General features: G+C 35.9%; 1 protein-coding gene across 4 annotated transcripts in view; it reads right to left on the reverse strand.

Moving 5' to 3' along the window:
* The window catches only part of NDUFS1 (NADH:ubiquinone oxidoreductase core subunit S1), a 30,175-nt gene that overhangs the window by 7,061 nt on the left and 1,877 nt on the right, over window positions 1-21,237 (reverse strand). For 2 of the 4 annotated variants that reach the window (XM_019975682.2, XM_070770705.1), the window contains exons 2-14: window positions 20,364-20,428; window positions 19,572-19,663; window positions 17,354-17,461; window positions 16,639-16,715; window positions 15,922-16,003; window positions 15,700-15,830; window positions 15,069-15,254; window positions 12,588-12,722; window positions 11,799-11,913; window positions 9,999-10,144; window positions 9,521-9,649; window positions 5,931-6,060; window positions 2,112-2,272 (exon numbers count right to left, since the gene is read on the reverse strand). In XM_019975682.2, coding sequence (XP_019831241.2) covers window positions 2,112-2,272; window positions 5,931-6,060; window positions 9,521-9,649; window positions 9,999-10,144; window positions 11,799-11,913; window positions 12,588-12,722; window positions 15,069-15,254; window positions 15,700-15,830; window positions 15,922-16,003; window positions 16,639-16,715; window positions 17,354-17,461; window positions 19,572-19,663; window positions 20,364-20,424 — 1,553 coding nt within the window. In that variant the 5' untranslated portion in view covers window positions 20,425-20,428. Of the gene's footprint in view, window positions 1-2,111; window positions 2,273-5,930; window positions 6,061-9,520; window positions 9,650-9,998; window positions 10,145-11,798; window positions 11,914-12,587; window positions 12,723-15,068; window positions 15,255-15,699; window positions 15,831-15,921; window positions 16,004-16,638; window positions 16,716-17,353; window positions 17,462-19,571; window positions 19,664-20,363; window positions 20,429-21,237 lie in introns of those variants that run through there. The other 2 variants (XM_019975688.2, XM_070770712.1) reach the window with 2 other exon arrangements.

The following is a 21,237-nucleotide window of genomic DNA, read 5'->3' on the forward strand; positions in this document are numbered from 1 at the left end:
AACTTAGCTCCTCTTGCCTCGCCACCTACACAGTATTTTTTTCTTAAACATCTCCCCTTCTGAGCATTGACGTCTCACAAAGATCTGAGCAGAAACTCACACTAACTCATGACAGCCCACCTCGTCTTGGAAAACAAAGTGGGTAACATTAAGTTTGCCTCTGAGAGAATGATGAGTAAAAAAAAGAAACTACAGGCTGATTAAAAGATTCTTTAAGAATGAGAAATTATGCTTTACTATGAAATAAACTTACTGTAAGAAATTTTTAAAAGGTTTATAAATACTCTTCATGTTCTCAACAAGCATTAATTAGAAGGTATGTCTTAACAAACTGCATTGAAACAAGCTGTTCTCATGAAAATGAAATCTTATATAAGAATGAAATGAAATTAAAAAACAAGTCTAATCAATTAAAATTACAATGGCATTAGTGCTCTCCATAATCAAAGCTCACAAATGACAGAAGATAAATAAGAAATTCTCCCTAAACACAGGAAAAGTGAGAAAAATTATGAGAGAGAAGAGACAAAAGTCTGAAGGGACAACCAGTGCAGAATAAATAGAAGCTTCTGCATGAGAGCAAACAACAGTGTAGAAGTAGACAAACTGGCTTTTTCTGAACTTACACGAAAAAACAAAAACTTTCAATTTGAAAATGGAGAGTTCTATGATATCCCAGGCAAAGGTGATGTCAAACAAATGTCACTTAGTTATACCCCGGAATAATTTTTTTTTTTTCTGACCAGGCTGTACTGCGGAGCATATGGGATCATAGTTTCCTGACAAAGGATTGGACCTGTGTTCCCTGCACTGGAAGCATGAAGTCTTAACCACTGGACTGCCAGGGAAGTCCTTCTAGGAATCCAAAGGGTGGGCAGGCAGACAAGAACACATACATACATAAAACCAAGTTCTCAGAGACAAAAAACCACACAACAAAACAGATTAGATGAGATCCTCTCTAAAATGTGAAAGGCAGGGTGAAAAGAATACTGAGTATTAAAGGAAAAAAATCTGTGATTTACGTATTTAGCCAAGTGGTCCTCGGTGAAAAGGAACCATAAAGACATCATTAGACACGCACAAATTTTTCTTAAAAAAGTTATTATGTTATTGTTTTTCAGACAAAAACAGAAACAAAAAATATTAATAAAGACATATGTTCAAAAGTGAATTAAAAATAAGAAAATAACTAGTCTCTTTTCTATTCTAAAAATTATGGCTAGAAAGATCTGGAAGTGATCAATGCAAATAAACGATTTAAAAAATAGAAGTTTTAAAAAAATGTTTACATGATGACCTACGATGCCAAATTAATCTATTAAGAGGGGAAATGTAACACTGAAATGAATGTTTAAGAATGCATTTGAACACTTTTAAAATAAAAAAATTTTATTATCATGGAGTGTTTATTTTATTGTTGTTTAGTTGCCCAGTCATGTGCAACTCTTTGTGACCCCATAGATTCTCCGGGCAAAAATACTGGAGTAGATTGCCATTTCCTTTCTCTGGAGGAGGGGGTCTTCCCAACCCAGGGATCGAACCTGCACCTCTTCTTTGCATCTCCTGCACTGCAGGAGGATTCTTTACTACTGAGCAATGGGGGAAGCCCACTGAGTGTTTACCCTCAATCTTTAAACAAATCTGAAGATTCAAAAAGTAACACTTAAGGTAGAAAGAATTGTGTGAAATGGGAAACTCGTTCGCTAATGCAAAATTGGTACAATCTTTCTAAAATAAGTTGGAAATATGCATTAAAAACCTCAAAAATGTTTATCCTGTTCACTGCAATAGTTCTACTTTCAGAACAATTCTACTTTATATTTATAAAGAATTTATAATCACAGGAGGAAATTCTTGTTTCAATTTTTGAACCCAGTATATTAATGTGATATAAATTTTCAAGATTTTTTCTAGCACTTACCACAATTTGGATATTTTAAATATTATTTATTATCTTGGGTTCTTCTCACACAAAATAAAAGTTGCTATTTCACATCTGCTACTGAGATAATGTCACTAAATATTAATTTGTTTTAAAAATAAATGTGACGATGTACAGGAACACATATCCACACAATTACAGATTACAAAACAACTATTTAACTTACCTATGAAGGATATTCATAACTTTCCAATCACCAGTAACACCACTACTTGTCCGAATCTTCTGAGCAATGTTGGAAACAGCTGCAAGAATTGCTGCACCATCATTTCTTTGGAGTGCAGAACTGCCTAAAACCACCATTGGTTTTTTAGCTTCCTGTAGGACCTATTTTTAAGAAGAACTTTGAATTAAAAAAAAATTAGAAGTAACTAAATCTAACCAAATTTGTATCTACAATATGCTGTCCCAAGCTTTAGTTCTAAGATGAACATTGTGATTTGCTAGTCAACATATGGATATACATACAAACTGGATTTACTCAAAAACCTCTTGCCAAAGCTACTGTGAAGTAGCTAAATGAATATTAGATAAAGTAGTTTCAATAAGGAAGCACTGGGAATAAAAGCCTGAGTCAAACATCCTTTAGTCAGAATGACTATGGATAGGTCCCAGAAAAAACTGGAGAATATGTGCACAGAGGTTCAGATGATACAACGTTTAACAAGAGAAATCAAGCTGAAGTACCATGTCTACCGTCTTCCATCTACTTTCTATGTTCCAGACAGAGGGGAAAAGGTAGGGAAAGCAACGGACATAGATCACAATGCAGAATACTTTAAGGGCTTTGCTTTAAACCACAGTAACTACCTGAATATCAGAAACTGAGAAGGAATGCATCCCAAGTGCAAAAGAAACTACAGATATGGTGGAGAACAGAAAAATTAGCAGTAAAGCTGTAGATTGTTACAGTTCATTCCCCTGCCCATCCATTCTTTGATAAAGGGCTGGTCCCAATCAATCAATCAGCATGAAAATCATTTCTAGATACTACAAAGAAGAGGCCATTCATCTTAAGAGGAGTTTCCCAAGGAAAAGTGAAGAGTTTTCAATAGCCTTAAAAAATGAGAAACAGTTTTCAACAGCCTCAAAGAAAATGAAATATTTTTTAAAAGAGCTCAGAGAAGTTACATGATAGACAATATCATAGAGGATTTTCATCAGAAAGTTCAAGAACTAAAAGATAAACAAAGCAGAGGTGAACATCATTCCAGAAACAACAAAAACCAAAATTTAACATGAGTGTAAATACAGGAGCAAGAAGTATATAGGAAATTATATAAAACAAATTGAAAAAGAACAGAGGAATAAAGAAATAAGTGACAGAAAAGATAGAAAAAGGGATCCAATATCTGCATTAAGAGTTCTTAACAAACTAGAAGTTACTTCCATTAGAAGTTACTTCCATTAGAAGTTACTAATGGAAAATACATCTAAATCTATTATAAAAGAAAACTTTCCTGAAGAACACTCATCACCTTCTGGGGAATGGGGAAGGGAACTATAGAGAAGAGAGGGCTTCTTCTCAATAAAATTTTTTAAAAAATATTTTTGATGCTAGTAATAATAGAGATGTTATTCAAAACTGACAACAAAGGAGTTGGATTTGGCTGCTTTGTCCCCTCACACTTGACTTCTTCATGCCTACATCCGGAGGTGTAAGCAAAGCAACCATCTTGACATCATGAGGAGAGGCTCACACACAAACACATGTGAGTGAACCAGTACACTGAGGACAGCAAGCAGGAGGGCAGGCTCCTGCCTTGAATAGATCCTTGGACAGCTGCACGATATGTCAAACTTCAGCATCACTGTTATGTGAGAAACAGAAACCTTTCTTATATTTTTTTAAATAATCACTAGCCCGCACACCACATACAAGCACACACACAACTCCTAAAATAAAGAGAATCTTGAGTATTCAAAATTAAGGAGGCAGCATATCCCATTAAAAAAAAAAAGAGTATGGAACCACCATCATTAAGATATATTCTAGTGAAGTCACTAAATTTCAAAGATAAAAAACCAAGTACGAAATAGCAACAAAAATTTATCTAGACAACAACAACAGGACAGGGTTGAAACAGAATAATACCTCAAATCAGGATTCTCCACAATAACAAAAGGCAGTGTCTAGACTTCCCTGGTGGTCCAGTGGCTAAGACTCTGTCCTCCCAAAGCAGGGGGCCAGGGCTCAATCCCTGGTTGGGGAACTAGATCCCACATGCCACAACTAAGAGTTCGCATGCCACAGTAAAAGATCCTGCATGCTGCAACTAAGACCCGGCACAGCCAAATAAATACATTAATTTAAAGGGGGAGGGTGGGCCCATATCTATAAAGTTCAGAGGGAAAAACAGAAGTATAACCCAAGATCTTTACATTCTGCCAAGGCTCTCGTCAGGAATAAAATAAACATTTTCAAGCAAGAAAGAACTTAAGAAATGGTGTACCTACATCTCTTGGGAAAAAAAAGAAATAAAAAGCCTAAAAGCTCTAAATTTAAGGTGGCAAATGAAAAAAAAATTAAATAAGGAATTTAGTAATGAAAAGGTCATATAAAAAGACCAGTGAAATTTCTTTAAAGAATAATAACTCTTGCTGTAAAGAAAGACTTCACTGAAGTTTAAAATTTAATTCTTTCAGTTTCACATCATTTTCTTTTCTGATAACTTCAAGTAAAATTAAACTCTGGTTGAAAAAAAAAAAACGCAGAGTCCCAGAGAATAGCAAGGAGAGATAAGAAAGTGTTCCTAGGTGATCAATGCAAAGAAACAGAGAAAAACAATAGAATGGGAAAGACTAGAGACTTCTTCAAGAAAATCAGAGATACCAAGGGAACATTTCATGCAAAGACGGGCATAATAAAGGACAGAAATGGTATGGACCTAACAGATGCAGACGGTATTTAGAAGAGATGACAAGAATACATAGAACTATACTAAAAAGATCTTAGTGGTCCAAATAACCACAATGGTGTGATCACTCACCTAGAGCCAGATATCCTGGAATGTGAAGTCAAGTGGGCCTTAGGAAGCATCACTACAAACAAAGCTAGTGGAGGTGATGGAATTCCAGCTGAGTTATTTCAAATCCTAAAAGATGATGCCATTAAATTGCTACACACAATATGCCAGCAAATTTGGAAAACTCAGCAGTGGTCACAGGACTGGAAAAGGTCAGTTTTCATTCGAATCCCCCAAAAATGCAATATCAAAGAATGTTCAAACTACTGCACAACTGCACTCATCTCACACGCTAGCAAAGTAATGCTCAAAATTCTCCAAGCCAGGCTTCAGCAGTACGTGAACCGTGAACTTCCAGATGTTCAAGCTGGATTTAGAAAAGGCAGAGAACCAGAGATCAAATTGCCAACATCCGTTGGATCATCAAAAAAGCAAGAGAGTTCCAAAAAAACATCTACTTCTGCATTATTGACTATGCCAAAGCCTTTGACTGTGTGCATCATGACAAACTGTGGAAAATTCTTAAAGAGATGGGAATACCACACCACCTGACCTGCCTCCTAAGAAACCTGTACGCAGGTCAAGAAGCAACAGTTAAAACTAGACATGGAACGACAGACTGATTCCAAATTGGGAAAGCAGTTTCCCTTGACATATATTCCCAATGGCTGTATATCGTCATCCTAATTATTTAACTTATAGCCTGCATGCTGCAGTCCATGGGATCGCAGAGTCGAACACAACTGAGCAATTGAACTGAACTGAAATAAAAATGTAGAGTATGATTTCATTTTTTTGCTTACCTATCCATCCTTCTTTCTCTATATAAATGAGAGATGACCATAGGACGTTTCATCAACAGTTGTTTGTAGTAGGATTTTTTATTATGTTTACTTTCTTATATATTATTTTCTATATTGCAATCTCATAGTTATCACGAAAATAATAAATTAAAAAAATAAGACTTAAAAATCACATACATATAACTTAAAAATCTTATACATGTAACTTAAGAGCACCTGGCTGAATGGATGGCTACCCGAAGCAATGTCTTGAAGAATTTTGGGAGAATCTCCCAGATGGTCATATCTGTAAGTGAGATCCACTGGGCTGCCTATAAGGGCCACTTTTAAGTCATTATGAAGCCAGCTGAAATAAAAACAATGAAGTTTTTAGAGCTAAATCACTAAGTCGGTACAGTTATTGGTCTCATCAATGCTAAGTGCTACATCTATTTAAATTAAAAAATGTTAAAAAGCATTAAAGCTTTCCCCAAACATTAACAGATATTATTGTGTATTTTTCAAAATAAAGTGTAAAAATACAGGTATACCTGTGTTTGGTTGCAGACCGCAACAATAAAGCAAGTATCTCAATAAAGCAAGTCCCACAAAGTTTTTGCTTTCCCAGGGCATATACAAGTTATGTTTATACTACACTGTAGCTTATTAAGTGTATAAAAAGTATTATGTCAAAAAATAATATATACACCTTAATTAAAAAATACTTTATACTGAAAAAAAATACTTTATTGCTAAAAAATGCTAACCATCATATGAACGTTTAGCGAGTGGAAATCTTTTTGCTGGTAGAGACGCTTGCCTCAATGTTGAAGGCTGCTGAATAATCAGGATGGTGGTTCACTTAAGATTAGGGTGGCTGTGGCAGTTTCTTAAATAAGACAACAGTGAAGTTTACTGTATCAATTAACTCTTCCTTTCATAAGCAATTTTTCTGTAGCATGCAGTGCTGTTTGATGGCATTTTATCCACAGTAGAAATTCTTTCAAAACTGGGAGTCAATCCTCTCAAATCCAGCTGCTGCTTTATCAACTTAAGTGTATGTCACATTCTAAATCCACTGTTATTACTTCTACAATTTCTTTATAGAATCTTCACCAGGAGTAGATCCTATATCAAGAAATAACTTTCTTTTTGCTTATCCTTAAGAAGCAACTCCTCATCCATTAAAGTTTTATCATGAGATCACAGCAATTTAGTCACATCTTCAGATCTCACTAATAATTCTAACCCTCTATTTCCACCATATTTGCAGGTACTTCAACTGAAGCCTCTCAAAGTCATCCAGGAGGGTTGGAATCAACTTCTTCCAAACTCTTTTTTAACACTGATATCTTGACCTCTTCCCAAGACTCAATGTTCTTATTGGCATCTAGCATAGTGAATCTTTTCCAGGTTTTCAATTTACTTTGCCCAAATCCATCAGCAGAATCCTATATATGGCAGCTTCAGCCTTCTGAATAAGTATTCCTCAAATAATAAGACTTGAAAATTGAATTACTCCTTAATCCATGAGCTGCAGAATGGATGCTGTGTTAGCAGACACAAAACAAGATTAATCTCATTGTATATCTTCATCAGAGTTTTTGGGTGATCAGGTACAATTATCAGTTAGCAGTATCTTGAATCCTGAGCAGTAGGTCTCAACAATGGACTTAAAATAGTCAGTAAACCATAATGCAAACAGATGTGCTGTCAATGAGGCTTTGTTGTTCCATTTATCAAGCACAAGCAGAACAGGTTTAGCAAAATTCTCAAGAGCCCTAGGATTTTCAGAATGGTAAGTTGAGCACTGGCTTCAACTTAAAGTCATCAGGAACATTAACCCCTCACACAGCCTATCCTTTGAAGCTCTGAAGCCAGGCACTAATTTCTCCTCTCTAGCTATTAAAGTTCTAGGTGGCACATTTTTCCAATAAAAGGCTGTTACGTCTACACTGAAAATCTGTTGTTCACCGCAGCCACCTTCATTATCTTAGCTAGACCTCTGGGTGACTCGCTGCAGTTTCTACATTAGCACTGGCTGCTTCAACTTGTACCTTTATGTTATGGAGACAGCTTCCTGCCCTAAATCTCATGAACCAACCTCTGCTAGTTTTAACTTCTCTTCTGTAGCTTCTTTACCTTTAGAAATGAAGAGAGTTAGGGCCTTGCTTTGGATTAGGCTTTGAGGGAATGTCATGGCTGGTCTGATCTTCAATCCAGACCACTCAAACTTTATCCACATTAGCAATCAGGTTGTTTTGCTTTCTTATCATGCACTGCGCACTTTGGAGTAGCACTTTAAATCTCCTCTGCAGTCATGACATGATTGTTTGGCACAAGAGGTCTGTTTTTTGGCCTATCTATGCTTTCAATATCCCTCCTTCAATAAGTTTAATATTTCTAGCTTTTGATTTAAAGTAAGATGTACAAGACTTCCTTTCACCTGAACACTTATAAGCCACTGTAGGTTATTAATTGACCTACTCTCCACACTGTTGTGTCTCGGAATAAGGAGACCCAAGGAGAGGGAGAAACACGAAGGACTGGCCAGTTGGCAGAGTGATCAAAAGACATCAACATCTACTGATTAATTTCACCATATTATATGGATACGGCCTATGGTGCCCCCAAACAATTAAAAGAGTAACAGCAAAGATCACCATAATAAAATGTAGTAATAATAAAAAAGTTTGAAATATTGTGAGAGTTACCAAAATATGACACAGAGACACAAATGAGAAAATGCTGTTGGAAAATAGCACTGAAAGACTTACTCGACCAACAGCTGCCATAAACTTTAAATCTGCAAAAAACAGACTATATCTGCAAAGTGCGATAAAGCAAAGTATAACAAAATAAGGTAAGTCTGCACACACCAAGTAAAGTCAATGAATTAACTTGCTGTGTTAGAATGCTAACTCTAAGCTAGCTATAAACAGACTTTAATTTTAGAATAAGTGATGTTTTTATTTTGCCATATTTACACAGCAGAGTCCTAATTATCTGTTAAGATCATTTAAATAAAAGTTCATAAAAAACAAACTACATCATTCATATTTATTGTCTACTGACAACGAAGTATGGATCCAGCTCCTCCAAAAATATTAATAAATGTGGTGACCATATATTCTGGTTTGTGAGAGACAGTAGGGGTTTTTAACCTGTCACCCTGGAATAAAAAAATCCCTTTTCTACTCCCAACACTGTCCCAGTTTAGACAATCAACTATATGGTTGAGCTATTACAAGTCTCTAAGATATAAAAAGATAGAGAGGCATTCTACAAAATATCTGGCCTGTAGTCTTAAAAAAAAAAGTCAAAATGGAAAAAATTATGGAAATTTTGGAAACAATTATGGAAAAAATTCAGTGAAATTTAAGCACAAATAGATAATAATACTGTATCAATACTAAATTCTTAATTAAATAAAGAATCAAATTCCTAAATGGAGAATGTCCTTGTCCTTAGGAAACCCACACAGACGTGTTTAGTTTGGGATTAAAAGGGCATCATGTATACAATCTACTTTCAAATGATTATGTTCACACAAATATATAGATGGAGAGAAAAGAAAAAAATATAAACATTAGCACTGATTAATCTGTGTGAACACTACACAAACGTGGGTATACAAAGTTGAGTTATTTCAAACTAAAAAAATGATCAGCAGGGAAGAAGTGGGAAATGGAGCTGTTAGAAACTGCCCTTCAATTATCTTTTGGAATCTTACTCCCACTATTAGGAATCAGCTAAGACAGTCATTTTTCATATATAAAACAAATTATCATGTAAATGTTTTTAAAACCCAGAATATTATTACAAACCTCTTTCGAATTCTAGCATTAAATAGCGGTGCCTCAAAACGTGGATTTGTACCAACTAGAAGGACAACATCTGCCTCCTCCACACCAGCGATTGTAGTATTAAGAAGATAATTGGAACGTAGATCTGTGCTAGAAACATAAAATATAAAATCCAAGTTTATTTTAAAATTAATACACACTGACAGTCCATGAAATACTCTGTCATTAAACCCACAGCTCACTGCCTGACAAAAAATTTTTTGAAATAGTCTTAAACTGCATCAAAGGTTCAAATACTTTATTAATAATTAGATTTTCTAATAGCTCCTGGTTTGACTTTGGTCTCTATGTGAAAATAACCAGGAGGTATGTTGGAGTATCCAAGTTGTCACATGTAAGTCACTGATGCCACAGATGTGTTGGTTTAAACACAACCTATAAACAGAAGGAAAAAAAGAAAGAAAACAGAACACCTAGATCCTAGCCTCAAATTTCTCACCCAGCTCCTGCGGTGGGGAAGACCTCTTCAGTGCACAGCGTGTCAGAATCCACTCTATTAAGTAAATCTTTGAGAGCTATGAGGGCTTCAGCATCCACCAAGCCACCTGCAATTGCTGCCACATCATTGCCTTGAAAGCTCTGCAACTAGAAATGGATGAAAAGGCTATCACCAAGAAACCTTCGTTCAGAAAAAGACCAGTGACTCATTCAGAAAACAAAACAATAACGTCATTTTCAAGTAAAATAAAAGCAACAAACTTCTGACAAAAAAGCTTTTTACACTAATTAGTCTGAAAGTGAGAAGCAGAAAGTGTATGTGGGGCCAAGAATAACATCTGCTTGTAATAAAAGTTGTTTGTTTTAAATTAGGAACAAAAGGCCTCAAAATGATGTCAGGAAGATGAAGACTTCGGAGTTATATAGCCAAATACAATCTTCTGAAGCATCTGTCATTCCTTCAAGCCCTTTATGTATTTTGCTCTGGCAAGCCTGTTCGTGGCTCATCTACTAAAGAGACCATCAAAAGCATTCTTCATTCCTGGTAGTGTTTTCGATCCCTAGCATTTGTCTTTTGTTTTTTCTTAGAATTTCCATCTCTCTCTGCTAACATTGTTCATCCATTTTTGTATGCAGTCTTCTCTTTCCAATATAGTCTTTTAACATTTTAGTCATAGTTTAAAAAATACCTGGTCTGATACATCCAATATTCTTGTCACAGATGACTCCGGGTCTAATGCTTATTCAGTCTCCTGTGTTTTTACCTTTTAGTATGCCTTGAAAGTCATTGCTCAAAGATGGATGTGATGTACTGGGTAAAAGGAACTGAGCTAACAGGTGTTTAGTAAATATGGTGGTGAGGTTGAGTGGGCAGGGGAAGTATTTTCTAGTCCTATGATTAGGTTTTAGTCTCTCAATGAGCCTGTGCCAGTGAACTTTCAGTTTCTCTCATCCCCTCCCCCACATGGTATAGGACTGCAAGAGGTGGCTGAGGTTAGGTATTTCACTTCTCTCAGGTAGGCTAGGCTCTGATTAGAAACCCAGTAAATTAGGATCAGGGATTCCTAGGTGGTTCAGTGGTAAAGAGTCTGCCTGTCAGTGTGGGAGACTTAGGTTATGACCCTGGGTCAGGAAGATCCTCTGGAGAAGGAAATGGCAACCCACTCCAGCATTATTGCCTGGAAAATCCTGCAGACAGAGGAGCCTGGGGGAGTCCAGAGTCAATGGGGTTGCAAAGAGTCAGATATGACTTAGCAACTAAACAAAGAAGTCATCTTACCTAGGTAATATGGTAGCCCTGGTAGGCATCCCTCCAATGCGCTCTCTCATATATCATCTTCTGCATGACTACCCGAAAGCAACATACAATAATTGCCTGAAGATGCATCTTTTCCTACTAAATGATTGTGGAAATAGGAACCATGTGCTACAATCTTTATATCCCTACATCTAGCATGACGTCAGATGGCTCTCAATAAATGCTTGTTAAAAGGAAGGTAATCCTGGTAAGAGGAAACAAGTTAAGAGAAACAATAACCCCTCTTCATTAGAAAGATGTTCCCTATGGGACTTCGCTCGTGGTCCAGTGTCTAAGACTCTGTGCTCCCAATGCAGGGGGCCTGGGTTCAATCCCTGGTCAGGGAACTAGATCCCACATGCCACAACTAAAGAACCCACATGCAGCAACAAAAATAGAAGATCCTGTGTGCCACAACGAAGACCTGGTACAGCCAAAAAAAAAAAAAAAAAAAATGTGTCCTGGAAACCACAAATACAGTTATTCTATATTTCAATTTTTTACCATTCCAGCTACACGAGAGAGTGCATCCTCCCAGGTGGTATGTGTTAAAAGTCCCTTTTCATTTCTGACCATCGGTTCGGTAAGTCTTTGACGTTTTAGCCCATCATAGGCAAATCTAGATAACAGAAATTACACCATTTGTGGAATCTTTCTAAAAAGGCAACTGTAATTTTCAAATTTAAAATCTAAAAGAAATGTTATTTAAGTACAGTGTTGGTTAAAGGTAATAGAACAATAAATACATGGATACAAATAATCATTCCAGATTTCTTTGGAGATGAATTAATATTTTACAAACATTATCTGAAACTCAAATGCCACCTAAAATGTCTGAGTTCTTATCATTTATTTTCAGCTACCCAAAGAAACTTAAAATTACAATACGTTTGGTAGCTGAGAAAGCCAAATCATTTATAAAACCTGAGTATCTCTAGATATTTCATCAAAATTATGTTATGCAAACTCAAACTTATATTTAGCTTCTATTCTCCAATGAAAGAGAGACAAACTGAAATAGGTTAAATATCTTCATTTACTTCAATTTCTCCATCTAGGAGAAAAAAAGATATTTCTCAATATGAAAACCAGTAAATATGAAAGCCAGTAATATACCTAGGATTATTATTAATGTCAGTTTTATCCAATCCACTATATATCCTAACAATCCAGATTTCAATAGTCTATAAACAGTAATTTGCAAATATAAAAGACTGTTCCTTAAAATGAAAATTATTATAAAATTTCCTTTAAATCTACTGCAAAAGTTAAAGGAAAAAACACAGCATATACCTGGTTTTATCAGAGATCCACTCTTCATTGATGTCCTCATGCATCCTTGGCAAAATCCTCATTACCTCTCCAGTTCTTGTGCTGACCACAATATTACTTCCAACTGCATCCATTACATCAATGGATTCTGTCTTTCTAAGAAAATAAACACATATATTTACTCGCTGATTTTGAGAATAAATGGACAAAGTTTCTGTTACGTGGTTTACCAAAATCAAAAAACTTTACATATACTTTCCTTTCCTTACATATATATATACACACACACTCTCATATTTGAGCAGACCATAACACAAAAACAGAAGCCAGTTATCTAAAAGTTATCTAGTTATCTAAAACAGAAGCCAGTTGGAAAGGCTGTAAATAGCCAAACTGTGAAAACTTGACTATCAAAATAAATAAATTTTGGGGTATGGCTGATTAAGGAGCTTGACAAATCCTCCCTCCAAAAGCAAAAATAAAGCTAGACAAAACTGACAAAAGTAACCAACTCAACTCTTTGGAGAGCTAACAAAAGCAAACACATCATGTGAAGGTTTTATGTTTAGAGAAACTGCTGAATTTCTAGAAAGAATGGTGGAAACCAGCGGTGTTCTGGCTTGGGACTATTCTTATTGTCCTTCTCACCACCTTGAACTGGAGGTTCTGGTAGGATGGGGCAAGCTATGAAGACAGGGGATTTTTTCTTGCAGACAAAGACTCACTTGATTTGGAGAAATGGAAAAGCTGTCTGTGGAAGTGATACCTTGGAGGTCACTGAGCTGAGGAAAGTCAAGGAACTACTAGCATGAGGCTGCAATCACAGGCAGGGTGAGCATTCCTAGAGGAGGCTGCACAAATGTGCAGCTGAGACCAGAGACAGCCCAGGCTATTCACTCTCCTGGACAACACAGAGACCCAAGAGACCTAATGTAAACTACAAGCTGGGCAGACTTGAAAACAGCCTGAACTCTGAATATGCTTTTCTATCCACAAACAAGGGCAACCCACATGGCTCAGTGGTACAAGAACCTGCCTGCAATGCAGGAGATGCAGGTTCAATTCCTGGGTCAGAAAGATCCCATGGAGAAGGAAATGGCAAACCACTCTTGCCCATATTCTTGCCTGGGAAATTCCATGGACAGAGGAGCCTGGCGGGCTACAGTCTATGGGGTCCCTAAAGAGTCAGACACAACTTAGCAACTAAACAGGAACAACAATCCACACACAGATCCACTGGCAGAGGATGGAAGCTTTACTGGCTCAAAGAATTTGAGCATGATCATTATCTGACTACTAAGCTATACAGAGAAGCAACTCCTAAGAAGCCCTGCTTAAAAATAAAAACAATAATATTAAAATGTTCAATGATAGAAGGAAAGTCATGTTTAAAGATGAAAGGGAAGAACTTCCCTGGTGGTGCAGTGGTTAAGACTCTGAGCTCCCAATGCAGGGGACCGGGGTTCAATCCCTGGTCAGGGAACTAGATCTCACATGCCACAACTAAAGATCCTGCATGCCACAGCTAAGACCTGGCACAGCCAAATAAATTAATAAAAATAACTATTAAAACAAAAAAGATTAAAGGGAAATATAAAACCATGAATCAACAAGTGAAGATTCCCAGCGAGGATACAAAAATTAAAAAAAAAAAAAGAAACAAATTCTGGAGTTGGAAAGTGTAGCTAATAAAAAGCTGACTGTAGCGGTTGAATAGAAGATTTGGGATGGTAAAAGAATGAACCTGATATGATATGTCAACAGAATCCATCTAATCTGAAGAACAAAGAGAGAAAAAGTTTTAAGAAAAATGAATAGTGTCTCAGAGACCTATAGCACATTAAATGTACCATCATATGTATTACAGAGAGGAGAAAAAACTCTCTACTAAACTTTTGAGTTATGTACTGTCTTTTTTTTATACATAAATACATGGTTCAAAGCCTGGAATTTTAAGATGCTCCCATATACTCTGGTAGGAGTTTAAAATTAGAGGGCAATTTAATATGTTTCTAGAACCTGAAAAGTATTCAAATTTATTTTCAATGATCTATTTAATTTCTTAGTTTATTCAGAAGAATCAGAGATAGAATCAGAGAAAATGTAAATATATTTATCATAGATTTTTAATTATACAGAAATAGAAATAAACTAAAGGTCTAATAAGAACTGATTAAATAATGTATGATTTGTATACACGGTTGAAAGTTTAATATACAATGAGAGGAAACTATAAATTTTTAAAAATCAACACAATCTTACTCTTTGGAAGAAGTAAATAATTTTGTGATTAAGTACTCTAGAATTAATTTCCAAGGAAACAACAACTGACTTGCACAGGTTCATCCTATCTATCTAACAACTTACATTCCAGTAAAAGGGTTTCACTTTAAGCAAACAAAACCTTAGCAGACCAAAACAATTAGAACTCAGGAAGAAAATAAATCTTAAATTTTTTTGAATGATACTGAAGTAAAGGACAAAAAATACAATGATAAATACCTTGTTTCCCAAGGCCGAGCGGTAAAGGCATAGGGCTTAGAAGTCAGGGCACCTACAGGGCAGATGTCAATGATATTGCCAGAAAGTTCAGACATGAACATCTTTTCAATGTATGTGCCAACTTGCATATCGTTTCCTCTGCCTGTAGTTCCCAAATCATCCACTCCTGCGATCTCACTTGCAAACCTACAGGATAAAAATGCACCAAACAACTGGTCAGACCTGCAAAATTACCTCCTTTCTTATTATTGCAAAGATAATGATTTTCAAAACACTAAGAAGGTTGTTTTCAATGGTAAGTGCAGTCCCTGAATAAAAATTAATAATAAATGCTGGCATTTGAGGTGTAACACACATACAGAAAATTGTACAAATCCATGTGTACAGCTCAACAAGTTATCATAAAGTTAATGCTTGTAGATTCTGATTTTTAAATCCAACTGAAGTTGCTGTTAACTAAAACTGAAAACTTTTTCACTCTATTGGCTTATGTAAAAAACCACCAATACAACATCCCTCTTTTCTACCAAATAAAAGTTGCTATCCTTTCCAGTGTTATTATTCCACCAAGTTTTGTGAATATCAGGGTTAAGAATACAAATGATATTCCAAGAGACAAAAAAATAATTACCTGATGCAGCGAGTACACTGTATACACCTAGTCATAATGGTTTTTACCAACGGCCCAATGTTCTTGTCCTCCACAGCACGTTTCCCCTCTAAAAACCGGCTCCTATCACTTCCAAACATCATGGACTGGTCCTTAAGTAGATTACAAAAGAGTCAACCTAATTTTGCTAACAAAATTAAAACCTGAGACAACCAAAAGAATTAAGAAATTAAGACTACATACCTGCAGATCACATTCACCTCCCTGGTCACAAATAGGACAGTCCAGTGGGTGATTTGCTAATAAGAACTCCATCACACCTTCTCTGTACAGAAAATCGTAATACGTAAACTTAAGTAAATTGCTGGCATTCAAAATGGTTTACATATAGGGTATTTAAATAACCGTGACAGATGTATGTTCTCATACAGTTAGTATGGATTTTATATTTACTATCAGAAACACCACTGTTAATTATCATAAAAGTAATATTAAATACATAATTTAAAAAATGTTTATGAATCTGGAATAAAATATCATTAGAGAACCTAGAAAATTATGAGTTTTAACAACACAGAACTATCAAAAGTTGCTGAATGGGCCTCAGAAAACTCAGGCATTAATTCAGAAAAACATGAACGCAAAGCAAAAACAAACACAACCAGTGCCAGTACAGTTCAGTATCCTTGCAATAATCTCAGCTCAGTAAGCCCCAGACTCACTGCCATCACAGGCTGAGCAGAGTTCTAAACGGGGGTTTTTAATGCTGATTCCAATACAGACTCAAAAACATAAACACCTGACTTCACCTCCTCTATGTGTACTTACTTCCAACTGCTGCTAGAAGCACAACTTCTTCAGAGTCTGATACTGAATTTCTCATCTATGGGAAGGTCTACATATTGAAATGTTCAATTTTCTGCCAAGAAAAGTCACTATGCTGAGTTAACAGTAAAGTACCTGGCTTTCTTAGTTTTCTCAGAGTTTGTCAGGATATTCCAACCTTTCATTACTGGCATGGCACAAGCAGCTACAACCTGGAATTTCAATGGAGAAATCTCTAAGTATTTGTAATTATATAAATTTTATTTGTAATTATGAAAACAAGCAAAGAACAGAATATTTTTGAAGACTGAGTGTTTTAGTTTTCATGTTTATAATATGATAGTCTGGCACTTTACATTTCTCTTAAAAATAAGACACCATCTTAATTTTATTATAATAATTAAGATGATTTTTTAATAAGAGGCTCTGAAACAGAACATCAAATAACTGTTTTGATGAGCAGGCACTACTGAACTAAAACTGCATAAACCAAAACAGAGTTAAACTGAACGTGAACCTTTTCACTGCAACCCTTTTCTTTAGTGAAAATGGCACAGCATAAGCACTTCCAATGTTGTGTGTCATACAGTCACTTGGAAATACTGACTGCTCTAAGAAGGTCCCTTTAATTTCTAAACATTACAATTATATAGGACTTGCACTTATAAAGTACAATGTGTTTCCAGTTGTGAAATGAAGAGAATCAATCACACAGAAAATAAATTTATAGATAGAAGTAAACAGGACCAGACTCTTGGTTACAACAATATTGATTTTAAATAAAGTTTGCTACATAATTTAAAGTTTTCTACCTTCTATAGCATGTTGTGTAATTTTAGGCATTAAGTACCTTAGGAGCTTTCTCAATTTCAACAAGGCACATCCTGCAGTTTCCAGCAACAGACAACCTTTCGTGATAACAGAATCGAGGAATCTGCATGCCAACCTTCTCACAAGCCTAGAAGAGAAAGTAAAAAATATTTGCACTAGAATAACCTAACCTTCCCGTGTCTTATCTAAAACACAGGAAAAAGAAAACAAACAAAAATCAAACAAGAAAAAAATGAAGCCATCCACTACTTATCTAATTACTCCAACCCAAATATCTGCATCTTCATTCCACCTTCATCCTCAAAGAGATTTCCCTCCTTTTCTTTATTCTTGACTCCAACCTCTGTCTGCTCTGAAGATACCTCTTTAAAGATCCTCACCATGCCTAAAAACTGGATAAAGCATCCTCAGACTGTGCTTGACTACTCACTTGTCCTCTGAACCATTCTCTACAAAGATTCCTCCTTCAAACTCTGTCCCAGTGGTTTCATGTCCCTGGATTTCCTCATTGACTAGCTCTCCTCCTTTAGATTAGACTTCATTTCACACCATCTATGTGACTATAATCTGGTTCTGTCTTTGGCCCCATATATCCCGCCCAGGACTCCCCACTGTTGGCTAAGGGCTCTTCTCAGTTCCCATTTGCCTAGTGAGGGGGATTAGTTCAGCTCTGCCAATTATCCCTGCTCCTTCGCTGAGCCTATAAATGCACTTAAATTTCGAGAGTTAGTTATTCCATCCTTAGCCCTCACTCTAAAGCAATCTCATCAATTTTCAATATTTTTAACAACTTGATAAAAATGCACCAAGTCTTCCTGTGTGCTAGATGCAGTGGGTCAACTGTCCCCACCTTCACACTAGCCCATTTTACATACTGATTACATTCGAACCTTCATCTGCAATCCTGACAGTCTTCCACTTCTTTAGATGTAGGTAGGCATTTACATGTGCATGTTCTTTAGACAGTTAAAATTCAATCTATTTCCGTTCCCTACTTCTCCAGGGGATCTTCCCCACCCAGGGATTGTATCTGGGTTTCCCGCATTGCAGGCAGATTCTTTATCATCTGAGCCACAGGCAAGCCCTGTCCCCTCCTACATATCCCCAAATAAGATAACGAAGCCAGAAATCACAAAAACTCCTCTGCTCTTCATCATTCCTAAAGGCCTGTCTATCTACATCTCACTCTCTCATGAATATACTCTTTTGTTTCCATTTCCATTGCCACTATTTTGGCCCTTCTCATTTCCTGCTCCACTAATGCAAGATATACTCTATCCTTGTCTCATTCTAATCTTAATCACCAAAGCACCATACTCTACAGTCAATGTCATACTGCTTAGTAGCATGAAAACTCTTGATGGGCCAAACTACAAGCTCTTTAACATTGCACTGACTATCTTTAATGACTAGACCTTCTCCAACATCACAGTTCTGATTTCCTGTTATCTCCTCTTCCACACATACCTTGTTTCACTAGTACTAAATGACCTGAAGTTTCCTTGTCCACATATAAACATCTGTTCATCCTTTAAAAACTTCTCAGGGATCACCTGAGATATTTCTGACATCTCTTCTACCACCTCCTATTCATGCCAAAATACTCTCCACTGTACACTGAACATATTTTTGTTATATATTTATTGTTTATATTTCTATGCCTGATGGTACAAAAGTTACTGCTAAAATTAATAAAGAGCATTTAGCTCTGCAATAATTTACAATGGAATAAAGCACTACTTCTTCATGACCAATTTTGTTAGTTCTGGAAGAAACTGGAGATATTAAGTGTTTAGGGCATAAATTCAAGAACCTACTACCCTCCATTTACCTGCTTTGTAGGATACCTTCCTAGAAATATTGTTAAAAACAGGAGAGTTATGTAAATGTGCATCAAGCAGGCTCATAAAAAAGATTACCTTTCTCCCAAACTTACTCATATTAACTAATAATTTATTTCACATAACTTAAAATTTCTAAATGGGAATTTATTTGTAAGGCAGAAGTGAAACAAAAGAATTCCCATAGTTCATTAAGAAAGTCAGAAACAGAAAAGCTCATTCTGATATGCCAAGGTTTCAAATCGAAGTTATTTTCATATAATTTTACTATCTACAGTTCTTTAAAGAGCATTTGTCAAGGAATCTTGAAAATTTTAGAAGTAAACAGTATCAAGAAAATAAAATTTTTTTCAATCAGATTATGCACAAAAATAAAGAACTGAAATTAATGCCTACTTGAAGGACGGTAGTTCCTGGTTCCACCATGACAGACTGACCATCAACAAATACTTCAATCAAGTTGCTTGCTGCTGTGGCAGTTGTTCGAACTGATCATCCAAAACATTGAGGTGAAGATGAAATTAACAGAATTCAAGTTATCATAGCAGAGGGGGTAATGGATTAAATAATTAACCTACAGGTCTAAATTTTTTCCTCATTTAATACTATTCCCTTCTATTTCTCTAGATGCAAACTTTTAAAATACTGAATTAGAGGAAAGCTTTTCCAGTCCTTAACACCAAATTGAATATAGCTGTCTATTTTTAACAGCGGTTTAGGCTGTAACTTTTTTGGCCCTGCTGTGTGGCATGTGTACAATCTTAGTTCCCTACCAGGGATTGAACCATGCCTCCTGCCACTGTTAGTGCAGAGTCCTAACCATGGGACTGCCAGGAAGTCCCAGTTGTAACTTTTAATGCCACTGAACACATGTTCCTGGGAAGATCACTTCTCAAAAGCAGAACGACTGCTTTTTCCATTCTGGCACTGATGGGGAATTCCTATTACTTTCCATTTCTATGAACTGTTTAAAGCTGTATTATTCTATTCAGCTATTCTATTCTATTTTTAATAAAAACTATTATATTTTTAAAGAAAAATAAACCACTGACTCAACATTGTTTCTATTTTTATTTAAAATCTATTATGGATTTAGGGTCTTTTAAGAAACATTCCATAAACCTATAAATTTACAAAGATAGACAGTTTAGTGCCCACAAACTTGCAATTTAAAAAAAAGATACTCACCACATCCTTTAGAAGACTTGGAAAGGCCTACTAAGGCCTTTCTTACAGGTATCCTTAACATACTGCTAAAAATAAAACAAAGAAGGGCTATGTTATGATAGAAAAAACAATCCCAATAACAAACTTTTCAGTAATATTTTATGGGTTTAAAGGACTTCATATACATATTTTATTCCATGGAACATTTCACAAGTCCTGATATTGTTTCTCAAATTATAGAGATGAGAATACTCCATCTCAGCTAAAGTAACTGACTTTTACATCATCAAGAAGCTAAGGAAGAGCCGCTAGTATATAAATATGAGCCTTCTAATTCTATACAAAGGGCAGTTTTGTTGTTTTTAATTATAAACAAATGGTCAAACTTAAATACAACTATGTAGTAAAATAAATTCCAAGAATTAGCTTATCATTAGTTGCTATGTAAAATAAAGCCTACCTTTCTATCTTCATTTCCTGCTAATACACATTCCAAAATTCTATGTTCTGAGCAGTTATCTACTAAATGCTCCTGAGATATTCTGAGCCTAAGGTATTCACAAGCCTAAGCTTGAAAAAGTCTGGAGTGCCATTTTCTGTGTCAACTAGTACATTTATCTTTCAGATTTGCAATTATTTATTTTTGCGCTTGTTCTACCCCCACACTGTATTATGAACTTCCTGAATCTTTCTATCTCTACCCCTAAGGATCGCGCACAGTAAGCTCTAAAAGAGTGGTTCTCTACAAGACACAATTTTGTTTCCCAGGGAACATTTAGCAAGGTCCAGAGAAACTGTCTGTGGTCAGGATGAGGGGAAACCTATTGGCGTCTAGCGGGTAGAGGTCAGGGTGCAATTAAAGATCCTACAATACTCAGGACAATTTCCCATAAAA

This window comes from Bos indicus, chromosome 2 (assembly GCF_029378745.1).
Source record: "Bos indicus isolate NIAB-ARS_2022 breed Sahiwal x Tharparkar chromosome 2, NIAB-ARS_B.indTharparkar_mat_pri_1.0, whole genome shotgun sequence".
NCBI classification, from domain to species: Eukaryota; Metazoa; Chordata; class Mammalia; order Artiodactyla; family Bovidae; genus Bos; species Bos indicus.